Source organism: Pleurodeles waltl, chromosome 4_1 (assembly GCF_031143425.1).
Source record: "Pleurodeles waltl isolate 20211129_DDA chromosome 4_1, aPleWal1.hap1.20221129, whole genome shotgun sequence".
Classification (NCBI taxonomy): Eukaryota; Metazoa; Chordata; class Amphibia; order Caudata; family Salamandridae; genus Pleurodeles; species Pleurodeles waltl.
Window position 1 is genome coordinate 201,685,396 of NC_090442.1, and position 20,810 is coordinate 201,706,205.

Sequence of the window (20,810 nt, forward strand, 5' to 3'; positions counted from 1 at the left end):
TTCCAACCAATAATAGTTCACAAATACATTCTCGTCAAAACAGACAACATGACAACAATGTATTATCTAAACAAGCAAGGGGGTACGCACTCCACGCAGTTAAGCCTGCTAGCACAAAAGATTTGGCGTTGGGCAATCCACAACCAAATTCGCCTAATAGCACAATTTATACCAGGGATCCAAAATCAACTCGCAGACAATCTCTCTCGAGATCACCAACAGGTCCACGAATGGGAAATTCACCCCCAAATTCTGAACACTTATTTCAAACTCTGGGGAACACCTCAGATAGACTTGTTTGCGACAAGGGAGAACGCAAAATGCCAAAACTTCGCATCCAGATACCCACACAAACAGTCCCAAGGCAATGCCCTATGGATGAACTGGTCAGGGATATTTGCTTACGCTTTTCCTCCTCTCCCTCTCCTTCCTTACCTGGTAAACAAACTCAGTCAAAACAAACTCATATTGATAGCACCAACTTGGGCAAGGCAACCCTGGTACACAACGCTGCTAGACCTATCAGTAGTACCCTGCATCAAATTGCCCAACAGGCCACATCTGTTGACACAGCACAACCAAAAGATCAGACACCCAGATCCAGCATCGCTGAATCTAGCAATCTGGCTCCTGGAATCCTAGAATTCGGGCACTTACAACTTACCCAAGAATGTATGGAAGTCATAAAACAAGCCAGAAGGCCATCCACCAGGCACTGCTATGCAAGTAAATGGAAGAGGTTTGTTTGCTACTGCCATATTAATCAAATACAACCATTACACACAACTCCAGAACATGTAGTGGGTTACTTGCTTCACTTACAAAAATCTAACCTGGCTTTCTCTTCCATTAAAATACACCTTGCAGCAATATCTGCATACCTGCAGACTACCTATTCAACTTCCCTATATAAGATACCAGTCATTAAAGCATTCATGGAGGGCCTTATGAGAATTATACCACCAAGAACACCACCTGTTCCTTCATGGAACCTAAATGTTGTCCTAACTAGACTTATGGGTCCACCTTTTGAACCCATGCACTCCTGCGACATACAGTTCCTAACCTGGAAGGTGGCATTTCTCATCGCCATTACTTCCCTAAGAAGAGTCAGCGAGATTCAGGCGTTTACAATACAGGAACCTTTTATACAACTACACAAGAATAAGGTCGTCCTAAGGACCAATCCTAAATTTTTGCCAAAGGTTATTTCACCGTTCCATCTAAATCAAACAGTGGCACTTCCAGTGTTCTTTCCACAGCCAGATACTGTAGGAAGTTGGCTCTGTATGTGCTATTTCAAAGTAAGGAATAGCATGCACAGAGTCCAAGGGTTCCCCTTAGAGGTAAGATAGTGGCAAAAAGAGATAATACTAATGCTCTATTTTGTGGTAGTGTGGTCGAGCAGTAGGCTTATCCAAGGAGTAGTGTTAAGCATTTGTTGTACATACACATAGACAATAAATGAGGTACACACACTCAGAGACAAATCCAGCCAATAGGTTTTTATATAGAAAAATATATTTTCTTAGTTTATTTTAAGAACCACAGGTTCAAATTCTACATGTAATATCTCATTCGAAAGGTATTGCAGGTAAGTACTTTAGGAACTTCAAATCATCAAAATTGCATGTATACTTTTCAAGTTATTCACAAATAGCTGTTTTAAAAGTGGACACAGTGCAATTTTCACAGTTCCTAGGGGAGGTAAGTATTTGTTAGGTTAACCAGGTAAGTAAGACACTTACAGGGCTTAGTTCTTGGTCCAAGGTAGCCCACCGTTGGGGGTTCAGAGCAACCCCAAAGTCACCACACCAGCAGCTCAGGGCCGGTCAGGTGCAGAGTTCAAAGTGGTGCCCAAAACGCATAGGCTAGAATGGAGAGAAGGGGGTGCCCCGGTTCCGGTCTGCTTGCAGGTAAGTACCCGCGTCTTCGGAGGGCAGACCAGGGGGGTTTTGTAGGGCACCGGGGGGGACACAAGCCCACACAGAAATTTCACCCTCAGCAGCGCGGGGGCGGCCGGGTGCAGTGTAGAAACAAGCGTCGGGTTTGTAATGGAAGTCAATGGGAGATCTAGGGATCTCTTCAGCGCTGCAGGCAGGCAAGGGGGGGGTTCCTCGGGGAAACCTCCACTTGGTCAAGGGAGAGGGACTCCTGGGGGTCACTCCTCCAGCGAAAGTCCGGTCCTTCAGGTCCTGGGGGCTGCGGGTGCAGGGTCTCTCCCAGGTGTCGGGACTTAGGATTCAAAGAGTCGCGGTCAGGGGAAGCCTCGGGATTCCCTCTGCAGGCGGCGCTGTGGGGGCTCAGGGGGGACAGGTTTTTGTACTCACAGTCTTAGAGTAGTCCTGGGGTCCCTCCTGAGGTGTTGGATCGCCACCAGCCGAGTCGGGGTCGCCGGGTGCAGTGTTGCAAGTCTCACGCTTCTTGCGGGGAGCTTGCAGGGTTCTTTAAAGCTGCTGGAAACAAAGTTGCAGCTTTTCTTGGAGCAGGTCCGCTGTCCTCGGGAGTTTCTTGTCTTTTCGAAGCAGGGGCAGTCCTCAGAGGATGTCGAGGTCGCTGGTCCCTTTGGAAGGCGTCGCTGGAGCAGGATCTTTGGAAGGCAGGAGACAGGCCGGTGAGTTTCTGGAGCCAAGGCAGTTGTCGTCTTCTGGTCTTCCGCTGCAGGGGTTTTCAGCTGGGCAGTCCTTCTTCTTGTAGTTGCAGGAATCTAATTTTCTAGGGTTCAGGGTAGCCCTTAAATACTAAATTTAAGGGCGTGTTTAGGTCTGGGGGGTTAGTAGCCAATGGCTACTAGCCCTGAGGGTGGGTACACCCTCTTTGTGCCTCCTCCCAAGGGGAGGGGGTCACAATCCTAACCCTATTGGGGGAATCCTCCATCTGCAAGATGGAGGATTTCTAAAAGTTAGAGTCACTTCAGCTCAGGACACCTTAGGGGCTGTCCTGACTGGCCAGTGACTCCTCCTTGTTGCTTTCTTTGTTCCCTCCAGCCTTGCCGCCAAAAGTGGGGGCCGTGGCCGGAGGGGGCGGGCAACTCCACTAAGCTGGAGTGCCCTGCTGGGCTGTGACAAAGGGGTGAGCCTTTGAGGCTCACCGCCAGGTGTCACAGCTCCTGCCTGGGGGAGGTGTTAGCATCTCCACCCAGTGCAGGCTTTGTTACTGGCCTCAGAGTGACAAAGGCACTCTCCCCATGGGGCCAGCAACATGTCTCTGGTGTGGCAGGCTGCTGGAACTAGTCAGCCTACACAGACAGTCGGTTAAGTTTCAGGGGGCACCTCTAAGGTGCCCTCTGTGGTGTATTTTACAATAAAATGTACACTGGCATCAGTGTGCATTTATTGTGCTGAGAAGTTTGATACCAAACTTCCCAGTTTTCAGTGTAGCCATTATGGTGCTGTGGAGTTCGTGCTTGACAGACTCCCAGACCATATACTCTTATGGCTACCCTGCACTTACAATGTCTAAGGTTTTGTTTAGACACTGTAGGGGTACCATGCTCATGCACTGGTACCCTCACCTATGGTATAGTGCACCCTGCCTTAGGGCTGTAAGGCCTGCTAGAGGGGTGTCTTACCTATACTGCATAGGCAGTGAGAGGCTGGCATGGCACCCTGAGGGGAGTGCCATGTCGACTTACTCGTTTTGTCCTCACTAGCACACACAAGCTGGCAAGCAGTGTGTCTGTGCTGAGTGAGAGGTCTCCAGGGTGGCATAAGACATGCTGCAGCCCTTAGAGACCTTCCTTGGCATCAGGGCCCTTGGTACTAGAAGTACCAGTTACAAGGGACTTATCTGGATGCCAGGGTCTGCCAATTGTGGATACAAAAGTACAGGTTAGGGAAAGAACACTGGTGCTGGGGCCTAGTTAGCAGGCCTCAGCACACTTTCAATTGTAAACATAGCATCAGCAAAGGCAAAAAGTCAGGGGGCAACCATGCCAAGGAGGCATTTCCTTACACAACCCCCCCCCAAACGAAAGAGGATGAGACTAACCTTTCCCAAGAGAGTCTTCATTTTCTAAGTGGAAGAACCTGGAAAGGCCATCTGCATTGGCATGGGCAGTCCCAGGTCTGTGTTCCACTATAAAGTCCATTCCCTGTAGGGAGATGGACCACCTCAACAGTTTAGGATTTTCACCTTTCATTTGCATCAGCCATTTGAGAGGTCTGTGGTCAGTTTGAACTAGGAAGTGAGTCCCAAAGAGGTATGGTCTCAGCTTCTTCAGGGACCAAACCACAGCAAAGGCCTCCCTCTCAATGGCACTCCAACGCTGCTCCCTGGGGAGTAACCTCCTGCTAATGAAAGCAACAGGCTGGTCAAGGCCATCATCATTTGTTTGGGACAAAACTGCCCCTATCCCATGTTCAGAGGCATCAGTCTGCACAATGAACTGCTTAGAATAATCTGGAGCTTTTAGAACTGGTGCTGAGCACATTGCTTGTTTCAGGGTGTCAAAGGCCTGTTGGCATTCCACAGTCCAGTTCACTTTCTTGGGCATTTTCTTGGAGGTGAGTTCAGTGAGGGCTGTCACAATGGATCCATATCCCTTCACAAACCTCCCGTAGTACCCAGTCAAGCCAAGGAATGCCCTGACTTGAGTCTGGGTTTTTGGAGCTACCCAGTCCAGAATAGTCTGGATCTTGGGTTGGAGTGGCTGAACTTGGCCTCCACCTACAAGGTGGCCCAAGTAAACCACAGTTCCCTGCCCTATCTGGCATTTGGATGCCTTGATAGAGAGGCCTGCAGATTGCAGAGCCTTCAAAACCTTCTTCAGGTGGACCAGGTGATCCTGCCAGGTGGAGCTAAAGACAGCAATATCATCAAGATAAGCTGTGCTAAAGGACTCCAAGCCAGCAAGGACTTGATTCACCAACCTTTGGAAGGTGGCAGGGGCATTCTTTAAACCAAAGGGCATAACAGTAAACTGATAATGCCCATCAGGTGTGGAGAATGCTGTTTTCTCTTTTGCTCCAGGTGCCATTTTTATTTGCCAGTACCCTGCTGTCAAGTCAAAGGTACTTAAGAATTTGGCAGCACCTAATTTATCTATGAGCTCATCAGCTCTTGGAATTGGATGAGCATCTGTCTTGGTGACAGAATTGAGCCCTCTGTAGTCCACACAAAACCTCATCTCTTTCTTTCCATCTTTGGTGTGAGGTTTGGGGACTAAGACCACTGGGCTAGCCCAGGGGCTGTCAGAGCGCTCAATTACTCCCAATTCCAGCATCTTGTGGACTTCCACCTTGATGCTTTCCTTAACATGGTCAGACTGTCTAAAGATTTTGTTTTTGACAGGCATGCTGTCTCCTGTGTCCACATCATGGGTACACAGGTGTGTCTGACCAGGGGTTAAGGAGAAGAGTTCAGGAAACTGTTGTAGGACTCTCCTACAATCAGCTTGCTGTTGGCCAGAGAGGGTGTCTGAGTAGATCACTCCATCTACTGTGCCATCTTTTGGGTCTGATGACAGAAGATCAGGGAGAGGTTCACTCTCTGCCTCCTGATCCTCATCTGTTACCATCAACAGATTCACATCAGCCCTGTCATGGAAGAGTTTAAGGCGGTTTACATGGATCACCCTCTTGGGGCTCCTGCTTGTGCCCAGGTCCACCAGGTAGGTGACCTGACTCTTCCTTTCTAGCACTGGGTAAGGGCCACTCCATTTGTCCTGGAGTGCCCTGGGAGCCACAGGCTCCAGAACCCAGACTTTCTGCCCTGGTTGGAACTCAACCAGTGCAGCCTTTTGGTCATACCAAAACTTCTGGAGCTGTTGGCTGGCCTCAAGGTTTTTGGTTGCCTTTTCCATGTACTCTGCCATTCTAGAGCGAAGGCCAAGTACATAGTCCACTATGTCCTGTTTAGGCTCATGGAGAGGTCTCTCCCAGCCTTCTTTAACAAGAGCAAGTGGTCCCCTTACAGGATGACCAAACAGAAGTTCAAAGGGTGAGAATCCTACTCCCTTCTGTGGCACCTCTCTGTAAGCGAAAAGCAGACATGGCAAGAGGACATCCCATCTCCTTTTGAGCTTTTCGGGGAGCCCCATGATCATGCCTTTTAATGTCTTGTTGAATCTCTCAACCAAGCCATTAGTTTGTGGATGGTATGGTGTAGTGAATTTATAAGTCACTCCACACTCATTCCACATGTGCTTTAGGTATGCTGACATGAAGTTGGCACCTCTGTCAGACACCACCTCCTTAGGGAAACCCACTCTGGTAAAGATACCAATGAGGGCCTTGGCTACTGCAGGGGCAGTAGTCGACCTAAGGGGAATAGCTTCAGGATACCTGGTAGCATGATCCACTACTACCAGGATATACAGATTTCCTGAGGCTGTGGGAGGTTCTAGTGGACCAACTATGTCCACACCCACTCTTTCAAAGGGGACCCCCACCACTGGAAGTGGAATGAGGGGGGCCTTTGGGTGCCCACCTGTCTTACCACTGGCTTGACAGGTGGGGCAGGAGAGGCAAAACTCCTTAACCATGTTGGACATATTGGGCCAGTAGAAGTGGTTGACTAACCTCTCCCACGTCTTGGTTTGTCCCAAATGTCCAGCAAGGGGAATGTCATGGGCCAATGTTAGGATGAACTCTCTGAACAGCTGAGGCACTACCACTCTCCTAGTGGCACCAGGTTTGGGGTCTCTGGCCTCAGTGTATAGGAGTCCATCTTCCCAATAGACCCTATGTGTTCCATTTTTCTTGCCTTTGGACTCTTCAGCAGCTTGCTGCCTAAGGCCTTCAAGAGAGGGACAGGTTTCTTGTCCCTTACACAGCTCCTCCCTTGAGGGTCCCCCTGGGCCTAAGAGCTCAACCTGATAAGGTTCAAGCTCCAAAGGCTCAGTTCCCTCAGAGGGCAGAACTTCTTCCTGAGAAGAGAGGTTCCCTTTCTTTTGCTGTGTTGCAGTTGGTTTCCCAACTGACTTTCCTGTTCTCTTGGTAGGCTGGGCCATTTTTCCAGACTCCAGCTCTACTTTTTCACCCTGTGCCTTGCATTGTGCTCTGGTTTTCACACACACCAGTTCAGGGATACCCAGCATTGCTGCATGGGTTTTTAGTTCTACCTCAGCCCATGCTGAGGACTCCAGGTCATTTCCAAGCAGACAGTCCACTGGGATATTTGAGGAGACCACCACCTGTTTCAGGCCACTGACCCCTCCCCATTCTAAAGTAACCATTGCCATGGGATGTACTTTTCTCTGATTGTCAGCGTTGGTGACTGTGTAAGTTTTTCCAGTCAGGTATTGGCCAGGGGAAACCAGTTTCTCTGTCACCATGGTGACACTGGCACCTGTATCCCTCAGGCCCTCTATTCTAGTCCCATTAATTAAGAGTTGCTGTCTGTATTTTTGCATGTTAGGCGGCCAGACAGCTAGTGTGGCTAAATCCACCCCACCCTCAGAAACTAGAGTAGCTTCAGTGTGGACCCTGATTTGCTCTGGGCACACTGTTGATCCCACTTGGAGACTAGCCATACCAGTGTTACCTGGATGGGAGTTTGGAGTGGAACCTTTCTTGGGACAGGCCTTGTCTCCAGTTTGGTGTCCATGCTGTTTACAGCTATGACACCAGGCCTTTTTGGGATCAAAGTTTTTACCCTTGTACCCATTGTTTTGTGAAGAGGCTCTGGGCCCACCCTCCTGTGCAGGTTTTTGGGGGCCTGTAGAAGACTCTTTACTATTTTTAGTTTTGGTTGTCTCATCACCCTTCCCCTGGGGAGTCTTTGTGACCCCTTTCTTTTGGTCACCCCCTGTTGAAGTCTTGGACACCCTTGTCTTGACCCAATGGTCCGCCTTCTTTCCCAATTCTTGGGGAGAAATTGGTCCTAGGTCTACCAGATGCTGATGCAGTTTATCATTGAAACAATTACTTAACAGGTGTTCTTTCACAAATAAATTGTACAGCCCATCATAATTACTTACACCACTGCCTTGAATCCAACCATCTAGTGTTTTCACTGAGTAGTCAACAAAGTCAACCCAGGTCTGGCTCGAGGATTTTTGAGCCCCCCTGAACCTAATCCTGTACTCCTCAGTGGAGAATCCAAAGCCCTCAATCAGGGTACCCTTCATGAGGTCATAAGATTCTGCATCTTTTCCAGAGAGTGTGAGGAGTCTATCCCTACACTTTCCAGTGAACATTTCCCAAAGGACAGCACCCCAGTGAGATCTGTTCACTTTTCTGGTTACACAAGCCCTCTCAAAAGCTGTGAACCATTTGGTGATGTCATCACCATCTTCATATTTTGTCACAATCCCTTTGGGGATTTTTAACATGTCAGGAGAATCTCTGACCCTATTTATATTGCTGCCACCATTGATGGGTCCTAGGCCCATCTCTTGTCTTTCCCTTTCTATGGCTAGGAGCTGTCTCTCTAAAGCCAATCTTTTGGCCATCCTGGCTAACAGGAGGTCATCTTCACTGAGAGCATCCTCAGTGATTTCAGAAATGTGGGACCCTCCTGTGAGGGACTCACTATTTCTGACTAACACAGTTGGAGACAGGACTTGAGGGGTCCTGTTCTCCCTATTTAGGACTGGAGGAGGGACATTGACCTCCAAGTCACTAATTTCTTCCTCTGTGAGGTCATCATCAGAGCGGTTGGCTTTTTCAAACTCTGCCAACAGCTCCTGGAGCTGAATTTTGGTAGGTCTGGAGCCAATGGTTATTTTTTTGATATTACAGAGAGACCTTAGCTCCCTCATCTTAAGATGGAGGTAAGGTGTGGTGTCGAGTTCCACCACCTGCATCTCTGTATCAGACATTATTCTGCTAAGAGTTGGAATACTTTTTTAAGAATCTAAAACTGTTTCTAGAATCTAATTCAAACTTTTAACAAACTTTTAAACTCTAAAAAGACAATGCTAAACAGGGACTTAACACACAAGGCCCTAGCAGGACTTTTAAGAATTTAGAAAAATTTCAAATTGCAAAAATGAATTTCTAATGACAATTTTGGAATTTGTCGTGTGATCAGGTATTGGCTGAGTAGTCCAGCAAATGCAAAGTCTTGTATCCCACCGCTGCCACCAATGTAGGAAGTTGGCTCTGTATGTGCTATTTCAAAGTAAGGAATAGCATGCACAGAGTCCAAGGGTTCCCCTTAGAGGTAAGATAGTGGCAAAAAGAGATAATACTAATGCTCTATTTTGTGGTAGTGTGGTCGAGCAGTAGGCTTATCCAAGGAGTAGTGTTAAGCATTTGTTGTACATACACATAGACAATAAATGAGGTACACACACTCAGAGACAAATCCAGCCAATAGGTTTTTATATAGAAAAATATATTTTCTTAGTTTATTTTAAGAACCACAGGTTCAAATTCTACATGTAATATCTCATTCGAAAGGTATTGCAGGTAAGTACTTTAGGAACTTCAAATCATCAAAATTGCATGTATACTTTTCAAGTTATTCACAAATAGCTGTTTTAAAAGTGGACACTTAGTGCAATTTTCACAGTTCCTAGGGGAGGTAAGTATTTGTTAGGTTAACCAGGTAAGTAAGACACTTACAGGGCTTAGTTCTTGGTCCAAGGTAGCCCACCGTTGGGGGTTCAGAGCAACCCCAAAGTCACCACACCAGCAGCTCAGGGCCGGTCAGGTGCAGAGTTCAAAGTGGTGCCCAAAACGCATAGGCTAGAATGGAGAGAAGGGGGTGCCCCGGTTCCGGTCTGCTTGCAGGTAAGTACCCGCGTCTTCGGAGGGCAGACCAGGGGGGTTTTGTAGGGCACCGGGGGGGACACAAGCCCACACAGAAATTTCACCCTCAGCAGCGCGGGGGCGGCCGGGTGCAGTGTAGAAACAAGCGTCGGGTTTGTAATGGAAGTCAATGGGAGATCTAGGGATCTCTTCAGCGCTGCAGGCAGGCAAGGGGGGGGTTCCTCGGGGAAACCTCCACTTGGTCAAGGGAGAGGGACTCCTGGGGGTCACTCCTCCAGCGAAAGTCCGGTCCTTCAGGTCCTGGGGGCTGCGGGTGCAGGGTCTCTCCCAGGTGTCGGGACTTAGGATTCAAAGAGTCGCGGTCAGGGGAAGCCTCGGGATTCCCTCTGCAGGCGGCGCTGTGGGGGCTCAGGGGGGACAGGTTTTTGTACTCACAGTCTTAGAGTAGTCCTGGGGTCCCTCCTGAGGTGTTGGATCGCCACCAGCCGAGTCGGGGTCGCCGGGTGCAGTGTTGCAAGTCTCACGCTTCTTGCGGGGAGCTTGCAGGGTTCTTTAAAGCTGCTGGAAACAAAGTTGCAGCTTTTCTTGGAGCAGGTCCGCTGTCCTCGGGAGTTTCTTGTCTTTTCGAAGCAGGGGCAGTCCTCAGAGGATGTCGAGGTCGCTGGTCCCTTTGGAAGGCGTCGCTGGAGCAGGATCTTTGGAAGGCAGGAGACAGGCCGGTGAGTTTCTGGAGCCAAGGCAGTTGTCGTCTTCTGGTCTTCCGCTGCAGGGGTTTTCAGCTGGGCAGTCCTTCTTCTTGTAGTTGCAGGAATCTAATTTTCTAGGGTTCAGGGTAGCCCTTAAATACTAAATTTAAGGGCGTGTTTAGGTCTGGGGGGTTAGTAGCCAATGGCTACTAGCCCTGAGGGTGGGTACACCCTCTTTGTGCCTCCTCCCAAGGGGAGGGGGTCACAATCCTAACCCTATTGGGGGAATCCTCCATCTGCAAGATGGAGGATTTCTAAAAGTTAGAGTCACTTCAGCTCAGGACACCTTAGGGGCTGTCCTGACTGGCCAGTGACTCCTCCTTGTTGCTTTCTTTGTTCCCTCCAGCCTTGCCGCCAAAAGTGGGGGCCGTGGCCGGAGGGGGCGGGCAACTCCACTAAGCTGGAGTGCCCTGCTGGGCTGTGACAAAGGGGTGAGCCTTTGAGGCTCACCGCCAGGTGTCACAGCTCCTGCCTGGGGGAGGTGTTAGCATCTCCACCCAGTGCAGGCTTTGTTACTGGCCTCAGAGTGACAAAGGCACTCTCCCCATGGGGCCAGCAACATGTCTCTGGTGTGGCAGGCTGCTGGAACTAGTCAGCCTACACAGACAGTCGGTTAAGTTTCAGGGGGCACCTCTAAGGTGCCCTCTGTGGTGTATTTTACAATAAAATGTACACTGGCATCAGTGTGCATTTATTGTGCTGAGAAGTTTGATACCAAACTTCCCAGTTTTCAGTGTAGCCATTATGGTGCTGTGGAGTTCGTGCTTGACAGACTCCCAGACCATATACTCTTATGGCTACCCTGCACTTACAATGTCTAAGGTTTTGTTTAGACACTGTAGGGGTACCATGCTCATGCACTGGTACCCTCACCTATGGTATAGTGCACCCTGCCTTAGGGCTGTAAGGCCTGCTAGAGGGGTGTCTTACCTATACTGCATAGGCAGTGAGAGGCTGGCATGGCACCCTGAGGGGAGTGCCATGTCGACTTACTCGTTTTGTCCTCACTAGCACACACAAGCTGGCAAGCAGTGTGTCTGTGCTGAGTGAGAGGTCTCCAGGGTGGCATAAGACATGCTGCAGCCCTTAGAGACCTTCCTTGGCATCAGGGCCCTTGGTACTAGAAGTACCAGTTACAAGGGACTTATCTGGATGCCAGGGTCTGCCAATTGTGGATACAAAAGTACAGGTTAGGGAAAGAACACTGGTGCTGGGGCCTAGTTAGCAGGCCTCAGCACACTTTCAATTGTAAACATAGCATCAGCAAAGGCAAAAAGTCAGGGGGCAACCATGCCAAGGAGGCATTTCCTTACAGATACCGTAGCTGAAAGGGCACTACATACATTAGATGTCAAGAGAGCATTGATGTATTACATTGACAGAACAAAAAACATCAGAAAGACTAAACAACTATTTATTGCATTTCAAAAACCTCATGCAGGAAACCCAATATCAAAACAAGGTATAGCCAGATGGATAGTTAAATGCATCCAAATCTGCTACCTTAAAGCTAAACGACAGCTGCCCATTACACCAAGGGCACACTCAACCAGAAAGAAAGGTGCTACCATGGCCTTTCTAGGAAACATCCCAATGCAAGAAATATGTAAGGCAGCCACATGGTCTACGCCTCACACATTCACCAAGCACTACTGTGTAGACGTGTTATCCGCACAACAAGCCACAGTAGGTCAAGCCGTATTAAGAACATTATTTCAGACTACTTCCACTCCTACAGGCTGATCCACCGCTTTTGGGGAGATAACTGCTTACTAGTCTATGCAAAACATGCGTATCTACAGCGACAGATGCCATCGAACTGAAAATGTCACTTACCCAGTGTACATCTGTTCGTGGCATCAGTCGCAGTAGATTCGCATGTGCCCACCCGCCTCCCCGGGAGCCTGTAGCAGTTTGGAAGTTACCTTCAATTATTTATATATGTATCATCTCAACCTTAAATAGGTGCATACTTAGTCACTCCATTGCATGGGCACTATTACTACAATTCAACTCCTACCTCACCCTCTGTGGGGAAAAACAATCGAAGATGGAGTCGACGCCCATGCGCAATGGAGACAAAAGGAGGAGTCACTCGGTCCCGTGACTCGAAAGACTTCTTCGAAGAAAAACAACTTGTAACACTCCGGCCCAAAACCAGATGGCGAGCTATTGCAAAACATGCGAATCTACTGCGACTGATGCCACGAACAGATGTACACTGGGTAAGTGACATTTTCATTCTTGGGCGTTACAGGGAGTGCCAGGTGATAGCCAATGGGCTGACCACCTTTAGGTTGACTACACCCTTCTTATCACCACTTCTGCTGGAAAGTGGGCATAACCCTAACCCTATTGGCCTAATTCCTTCCCAAACAAGATGGAGGAATTTGCTGTCCACTTCAGCTACCCCACCTCAGGGGTATATGTCATAGTTCGGATTGGTTTCTGCATAGGATATTTATGGAGGACTTGAGGAAGAGATTTAGACTTTTTGAGGATTTGGAATGGATTCAATGCAGTAAAAAAAGAACCAACCAACTGTTTTCAATATTTTCTGTATAGGTTTAGGATCTATTTGAATATTTATTATTCCTCTTTCTGTCATTTAACACAAGCACTTTTTCCTACACTGCCTGTCCTTCTGTGTTTTGTTTATTAGATGGGGTGTTCCTATAGGATGAATATATAAAGATGGTCTTTAGATGTATATGTAGATGAATGAATATATATTTATATGAATAAATAGTTTTCCTATTTTCACCTATTTTGTTCAATGATGTATAAATAACTGTTTGGTCTTCCCCTTTGGGGCATTGTTGTATGCAATGATTACTTTTCACCCGGCCTTTTGGGGTTTTTGGGTTACCCTCTGTGGTTTATAAGCACCTTAGGGGTGGGACTGGCATGATGTGAGCACTCCTAATTTATCTAATTTTCCTGCCTGTGCTGCTGCCAAAAGTGGGGTCAGGAAATGGGGGTTGGTCATCTCCGTCATTTGGAGAGACCTGGGTCGCATTACAAAGGCAGTAAGGCCTTTGAATCTCCCAGCTCTGGAATGTCCATCTTGATCTGGATGAGGTGTTATGACCTCCGTCCAGAGCAGGCCTTTGTTCTGGGCGGCCAGAACTCGGTCTAGGGTGACTACACTGGTTTGGACTAGTCAGGGAACACACCAGTAGCTGGATAGGTTTTCAGGGGGCACCTCTAAGATGCCCGCTGGGTGTAGGTATTGGTGAATCTAACACTGGCATCAATAGGTTATGTTTGATACCAACAGACTGTGACTTCAGACCTGCCTTTGCTGTCTGCTTGACATGGTGCATGCACCTTTCACTTCAGATAGAAGAGTTGCCTTATATCATGGTCCCTGTAAGTCTCCTCCAAGGTTTGCCCTTTAATCCAAGGGCAGGGTGCATGGTTCGAAGTGTGGGGGCACCCCTGCATGAGCAGAGGTGCCCCTAGAAACCCCAGACTCGATTCCCTAGGATTGTAATTGTGGGAAAGCCATTTTAAGGTATGTAGTGGATACTGGTCTACACCAGTAGTCCAACTACAAAACGGCTTCACCGAACCTAGGCATGTTTAGTTTCAAACATGTTGGAATCATGCAGCTAAACTAACTCCAGTGCTAGTTGGATGATGCCATGTACTCTAGGGGTTCCCTAGCGGATTCCTCATGTCTGCCTGTACAGCCTTGTGGGGTCTGCATGGCAGCCTGTGCTGCTGCCGACCCCAGACACTTTTCTGCCCTCCAGCTACTCAGCCAACTCAGGTGGGGAAGGCAGAACAAGGGATTTCCTGTAGTACAGAGGTGTGGCCACCTCTTCTTCAGAAATAGGTGTCTTTGGGCTGGGGTGGTGATGCCTTTCCACTCCATCAGACTGCTTTGAAGGGCACATTTGGTGCCTTCCTAGCATAAACCGGTTTGTACCAGTGCAGGAACCCCTGGTTCCCACTCGGGTTCGAAACCAGACAAAGGACGGGGAAGGGGCCACCCCCTGTCCAGCTCCTCCCCTGGAGAGGTGATAGAGCTCTGCCAAGTGGCCACTTGATTCTGCCATCTTGAAAATAAGATATGCAGAGGCCCCTTGGAGCATCGGACTGGTTAGTCGAGGTAGGTGGCGTCTCTGACCCCCTCTGATAGGTGGGTCACTGCAGATAGTGTCCAACCCCCTTTTAGGGCTACTTAAGGGCTTCCCTGAGGATGGGTCCCTAGATTCATCTTCAGGAACCGTATCCTCTGCAAGACGATTCTGCAACCTGGGCACCGGAACCGCTGCTGTACTTCAGGAACCAAGAGCAATCTTGTAACCAGTAGGAGGGTTCCTGATGCAACTGTTTCTTCTTTCTGCAAAGACTTCTGCAACTCCGTGGTCATGCATCCTCCAGAGTCACTGGGATTCTGCCTGTACTCATGAAGGCAAGAAGGAATCCCCCATCGAGGCCCCCCTTGCATCCGCAGGCACCTCAGTGAGGACAACTGGCTTGTGGATCCTGCTGTCCCACGGACTCCAATGCATGGCAACACAGGTGGTGGTTCTGTGGCTGTCCAGATGTCTGGCCCATCTTCCTTGCAACGTGGACGTTTGTGGTTCCTCGCTGGAGCTGCCTGGCTGGAACCCCCTGTGCACTGCGTCTGCTTCTCGTTGCCAAGGCTTGTCGGCTCTTCAGTCTGAAGATCTCCTAGCTCCAAGAAGCCCTAGCCTCCAGCATCCTCCAGCTCCAAGAACGCTGTCCTTTCTGCGACCTGGGCATCACTTTGCTGGGCTGCTGAGGTCTTCATATGACTCCCATTGCCTGCTGCCAGAGGGTTGTAGTGGGGGTCTTCAACGATTCCTGCAGGCTCACCTGTCTGCTGAGGGCTTTCCCGGACCTACTTGTCAAGGTTGGGTCACCTGGACCTTGTTGGTCCTCAAAACTTCTGCAAACTCGACACAGTGCTTCTTGCATTTGCAAGGCTTTTTGGTTGCCCTGCTGACCACTAACTCCTTTTGCAATGACTGGCGTGGGACAGCTCGTGGACAACTCCTGGGATCCTCCTGCATCACTTTACTCCACAGCTGCACTTCTTTGACCACCGTCTTTCAGGAAACGTGAAAGGTGGACATTGCCTAGGCACCAATAGGTGGCTTGGGCTCTATCCCCTCTCTCCTTAGGTCCTCTTCCTCCGGAATCCATCCCTGGGTTCCACCCATCTGGTCCATGGGTCACAACAGTAGCTGTACAATCGAGGTCCCCATTGACTTCAGCAGGAGGTTCCGGCACTACTTCACCCCTATGCACCTTGGTTTCCTGGTGAAGGTACTGCACTGTTCTGAGTATTCACGGGTGGGGACACTATCCAACCTCCCTTGTCCCAACGGGTTCCCCCGGGGTCCTCTGGGAAGGTCCCTAAAATGTGAAAACTCCAACTGCGACTTCCCCACGTTAGCCTATGGACATTAACCCGACACTTCTATTTTGCACACTGGTGCCTGGGGAATCCTACCTACTTACCTTTGCAGTGTTAGTACTTCCTCAACCCTAAGGGTCCTTGGGTGGTAGTGTCGGCTGGGTGTGAATTTTCCATCCCATTCTTTTAGTATATGTTTCCCCCCCCCAGAGCCCATGTTATTTTATGCCCTTACTTACCTGTCACCGAGTATATTTGTGTAAGACCATATCTCCAGCTAGGAGATTTACCAACGTTTGTTCTAGAGTGTGTGTTATAATAAATATTACTTATTTTTCTAACACCTGTTTTGTTCTTTCTTGTGTGAACATCACTGACTGACTATTGTGGTATTGCAAGTGCTTTATAATCCTCCCTGATAAGCCTGAGCTGCTCGCCACAGCTACCCCTAAAGAGCTTTGGGTATCTAGACACCAAAACACCATCACTGAGGGTTGCCTGGACTCATTATAGTATGTCACACCATAGGTGTACACCATAAACTGAGCCAGCCTTCTATATCCAGCACATGTATTAAAATGGCTTCTTTGTTCACAGACTGTCTGAGAATCGACTGAGACATAGCAAGGGCATATCCGCTCATGCTGTTATGCTCTCACAAGTAATATATTGCATCCGTCCTTTAGGGCTGGACGGCCTGTTAGAGGAGTGACATGCGTTAAGGGGACATGGCGTGTGCCATATCATGTTTTCACTTTTGTCTGCACTGAGATATGCAGCCTGCATGCACTTGGTGAGAGGTCCTTTAGATTGGCACAATTCATGCTGCAGCCCTTTTGGACCCTCTTTAGTACCCCAGGCCATAGGTCCCAAGGGTACCATTTACTAGGGACTTACAGTGGGTGTTAAAGGTTTGTCAATTGGGGAAAAACAACTGTGCGGTTTTTGGGAAAGAGATCTGGCACTGGGGACAAGGCAAAAGGTGGAGGGGGTTACCACATCAGCAGTTTCACCAATGTTAACTGGTAGCCAAGCAACACTTCACTGGTTTAAACAATGCAGAATTATACTTCTAGCAACGTGGGCAGAGGTTGCAGGCATCTTGCCCTGGAAAACCTGCAGTTAGAGTTATAAATGTATCTTCTGACACTATAAGGGAAGCCTACTTTCTGAAGCCATTAGAATATTGCAAAGATGGTATTTTGACATCGCATTAAGGGTAAGCTGCATACTCCCCTCTGATTTTGCGCTACTGAATACATGCTCTATGCGACATCTGAAAGATCTTAGGGGTAAAAGTGAATGGGATCAGGTGGAGAACAGTTTCCCGCGACTTTGCAATCGTGTAGCTCACAGTATCTGCTGAAATGAGGATGGCAAAACATTGACAATGAAAAGATCTAAAACATGCTTATCATTATTCCTTAACCAGAAAAATACGAACAAGACAATAATGGAAGTTTTCCAGTGTTTGGCTGAGCTTCTATTGCTTTCAGTCCAACAACCGAAACCAATCTAAAGGTGTGTAAGGAGCAGCCAGCAGGTTGAGATCATGGCCCATTGTTACAGAGCTTCGTTCGCTTTGCATTTAATGCGCAGCTCAGGAAAATGCTAAGGGAATACTCTAACTGTACTGTGTGCCTATGCACAATATGAGAGAAACTGTTCTCCTCTGCAGAGGTTCCCTCAGTCACAAAATCCGCTGGTGCCTGGAAAGAGTTTCAATAGTTATAAAGTAGCACCACCCATTGCCCTGTCGAACCAACATCTGCTGTTAAAATGATCATTTGTGAATAGGAAGAATGAAGCATAAACAAAGCACTCGCCATACAAGAAACATCACACTGCCCCCAAAGGAAGTTGCTGCTCTCTCCCGGACTCAAATATATATCCATGTGCACACTGCCCGGACACCCCTTCTCCCCCACCACCACCTCACCTATGCTACTGCATCAGCCGCGTCCGTACGAAATCCCTGTCAACGGCAACCGGTGGGCCGCCAAATATGAAAAGAAAAAAGGGTTTTCAGCCATTGCCGACACTGGAGCCCCTTATAGGCACCTTCCCCACAGGCCAGCTGGGAGATCCAACCAGAAAAGAAATCCTAGACACATTAGGCCGTGCGGGTGGGGAGCGAAGAGGACTTGTGCGGGGCATCTTGAGTGGCTAGCTGGAAACAGAGGCCCACTTGCTGCCTTTTAAGGGACAGGGCCGACCTTTTTCATTGGCCACAACCCCATAAGCACTTTAGTGCTTTTGGAAGTTGCGCCCGGCAAGCCAGTCCGTTCTGGCTGACCTCCAAGACCATGGTGCCTCTGTGCCACGACCCCTAAACCAGGCCTTGTCATACACGAGGCTCTCCTGATTTGGGGGAGCCTCTGCAATAGCTACAGTAAGTAACAATGGTTGTAGATATGCTGTTAATTGTGTAAAGGTCGTGAGCAGTCAGACACTTTACTGCTCACATTTTCTTTGTTGCAGGGGAGGTATTTGGGCATGCCAGCCAGTAACGCTGTTCCTACCACCTTTCTCCCCAATACTGTGTTTTCTTCTTTATCCTCCTTCCCCACATCAAAGCTGAAGCATGTGAGGAGAAGACTGGAAGGGGGTATGCTGGGAGTAATCCTTGGCCACACCTTTCCAGTCCTTAAAATATGACTTTAGCTAAAACTGATTTCTAATCATGACTTGTTGAGTGCATATCGTATTTGACAAAGTAAGATGCATCCAATTGTTGTGCAAGATGTATGAGATTTGCTTTCTTCAATTGTCTTTTACAGGATACTGCAAGTGTGAAGTCCTCAAGCAGCTTAGAGCCTAATTTGTTTTGTGATGAGGAGATTCCAATCAAGTCTGAAGAGGTGGTAACACACATGTGGAGTGCACCTTCATTTTGTGCGGAACATGCATACTCATCAGCTTCCAAGAGCTGCTCTCAAGGTACCGCCTTTTGCTGCCGGTGAGACAGGGCCAGGGGTAGCTAATGTAACTGCGGTCTCACTACCGTGGAAGGGAGGGTCTGAAACATTAGTACACAGACATTGTATTTTGGCCCTAATCACTATATCAACATCACATATTCTGTGCATTGTTCATATTCAGATACACAGAGTGTAATGTGTTTTGTACCATTTTTGAGTCTGAGGAGAGATCATGACTTAAGAGAAGCCTGGAGTGGGTCGTAATGCCATCCTCGCCCTAAAAAATGATAACATTGTATTCAGTGTGAATCTCCATACATTTTTTTATGCCATGCTGCTTTGTCACTGTAGTATCTATAAACAAAAGCATACATCTGCACCCAAGGAGTTAAATCCAAGTATTAACATAAGATCATTGTTTAGACGTTTTGGTTTGATATTTATATTCGATCTGATTTCATTTTATATTTTTATTTTGCTTCAAAGTGTTTACATGCGAACAAAGTGAATAGTCCACAGCCCATGTGAGAATAGTATTGAGAGAGATACTTGATGCCCGCTAGAGGGGGGGGGATTTATTAATTACAGCATGAGTGTATGGTCACATTGCAACTGATAGAAATTGATAAGTGCCTCCATATTTTACTATTTGCGACAATTTAGGGATTGTTGTGTATGACTAGGATTGTGAATTCAGATCATATAGTTTCCTTGGAAATCAAATGTTGTTGGAATATGATGATTATGTTGTAAAGACTACAGATAACATAATACTTTCACTCTAGTGAAATGGAAAACGGAAACTAAATACAGTAAAACAAAATCACTTTTTTTCAAAAGTGATCAAGACTGTGATGTTGAAACTTTACTTGTGCTGTTTGGTGATGATGTATTTTGCTGAACTAAAGGAGTAAAGATATTCGAACCTTCCCTGCAATGCTGCCTTCGTGCTTTTCTTATGTTACAGGACTGGTAACACTCACAGACAGGCATGAGGAACTGAGCGCCACAGTGGAATCCTAGCCATCCCTAATTGTGTGTGTGTATGAATATATATATATTTGATGGCATGTGTAGCTGCAAATACTCATGCTTTGCATAGTCCGCCATCTAGTCTTGGGCTCGGATTGTTAGAAGTTTTTTTCCTTTGAAGAAGCTTTTACGAATCACAGGATCAAATGACTCCTCCTTTCGGCGATAGTGCGCATGGGCATCAAGTCCTTTGCTAGATTGTTTTCTTTCCACCTTTGGGTTCGGACGTGTTTTATCTCGATCCGGTGAATCTCGATTCGGAAATTCAAGATGTATTCTAATCTTTCTGTAATATCGTCGTTATTGGTTTTATTCCGTCGGGGTCGTTTTTTTTCCTCCCTTACAAGGGCAACGCCCCTTAAGGGCCTGCTTCCATGTGAGTCTGATTGAACTAACTCTGTTTTGGTTCTGTCCTCTGTGCCATGTGAAATTTCCGTACACCGATCAGCACTCTGTGACTATCTCCAGACCATAAAGAAGACAATTGCGACGCCTGTAGATCTTTTTGATCTAAGAAGACTCTTCGGGACTGTAGAGCTCGTCGTCTCGAAATGGCATCCAGGTCCACAGAAAACACACTGAACATTTTCGGTGAAGAACATGCCCAAAAAGAAGTTCAACAAGGGGCAGTCTTTTCCATCCATGATTCAGACTCCGAAGAACACTCAGACGACAGCCACGACGTACCTGCGACGCAGTACGTGAGTATAACTGCCCCATCACACCACACACAAATTACTGAAAAGACTCCAGCACTAGTCGTCGATCTTCCACTGCCTTTGGGCCATGGTCTGATTCGAAAAGAAAGTCCAGATTACCAATCTTCTGGTTCAGCACTGAGATTTCAGACTAAGGTGCGCTCGTTTTCAGCCAAACAGACTCCTACACCAATCTCCAAGTCGAGCTAAAAATCTAAGAGCACATCTTCGGAGCTGAAACGATCAGCAGCATCTTTGGAGCTGAAAAAGATTACAACATCTTCGGGTGGACATTTTCGGTTCGACCGAAACATAACATTTGTGAGTCGAAAGCCATGGGTAGTAAAAAAAACTAATTC

General features: G+C 47.8%; 1 protein-coding gene across 5 annotated transcripts in view; it reads left to right on the forward strand.

Annotated features, from left to right (window-relative positions):
• KDM5A (lysine demethylase 5A) overlaps positions 1 to 20,810 on the forward strand; it is a 610,286-nt gene that overhangs the window by 524,437 nt on the left and 65,039 nt on the right. For 4 of the 5 annotated variants that reach the window (XM_069228130.1, XM_069228132.1, XM_069228131.1 and 1 more), the window contains one exon: positions 18,581 to 18,740. In XM_069228130.1, coding sequence (XP_069084231.1) covers positions 18,581 to 18,740 — 160 coding nt within the window. Of the gene's footprint in view, positions 1 to 18,580; positions 18,760 to 20,810 lie in introns of all 5 variants that reach the window. The other variant, XR_011202239.1, reaches the window with a different exon arrangement.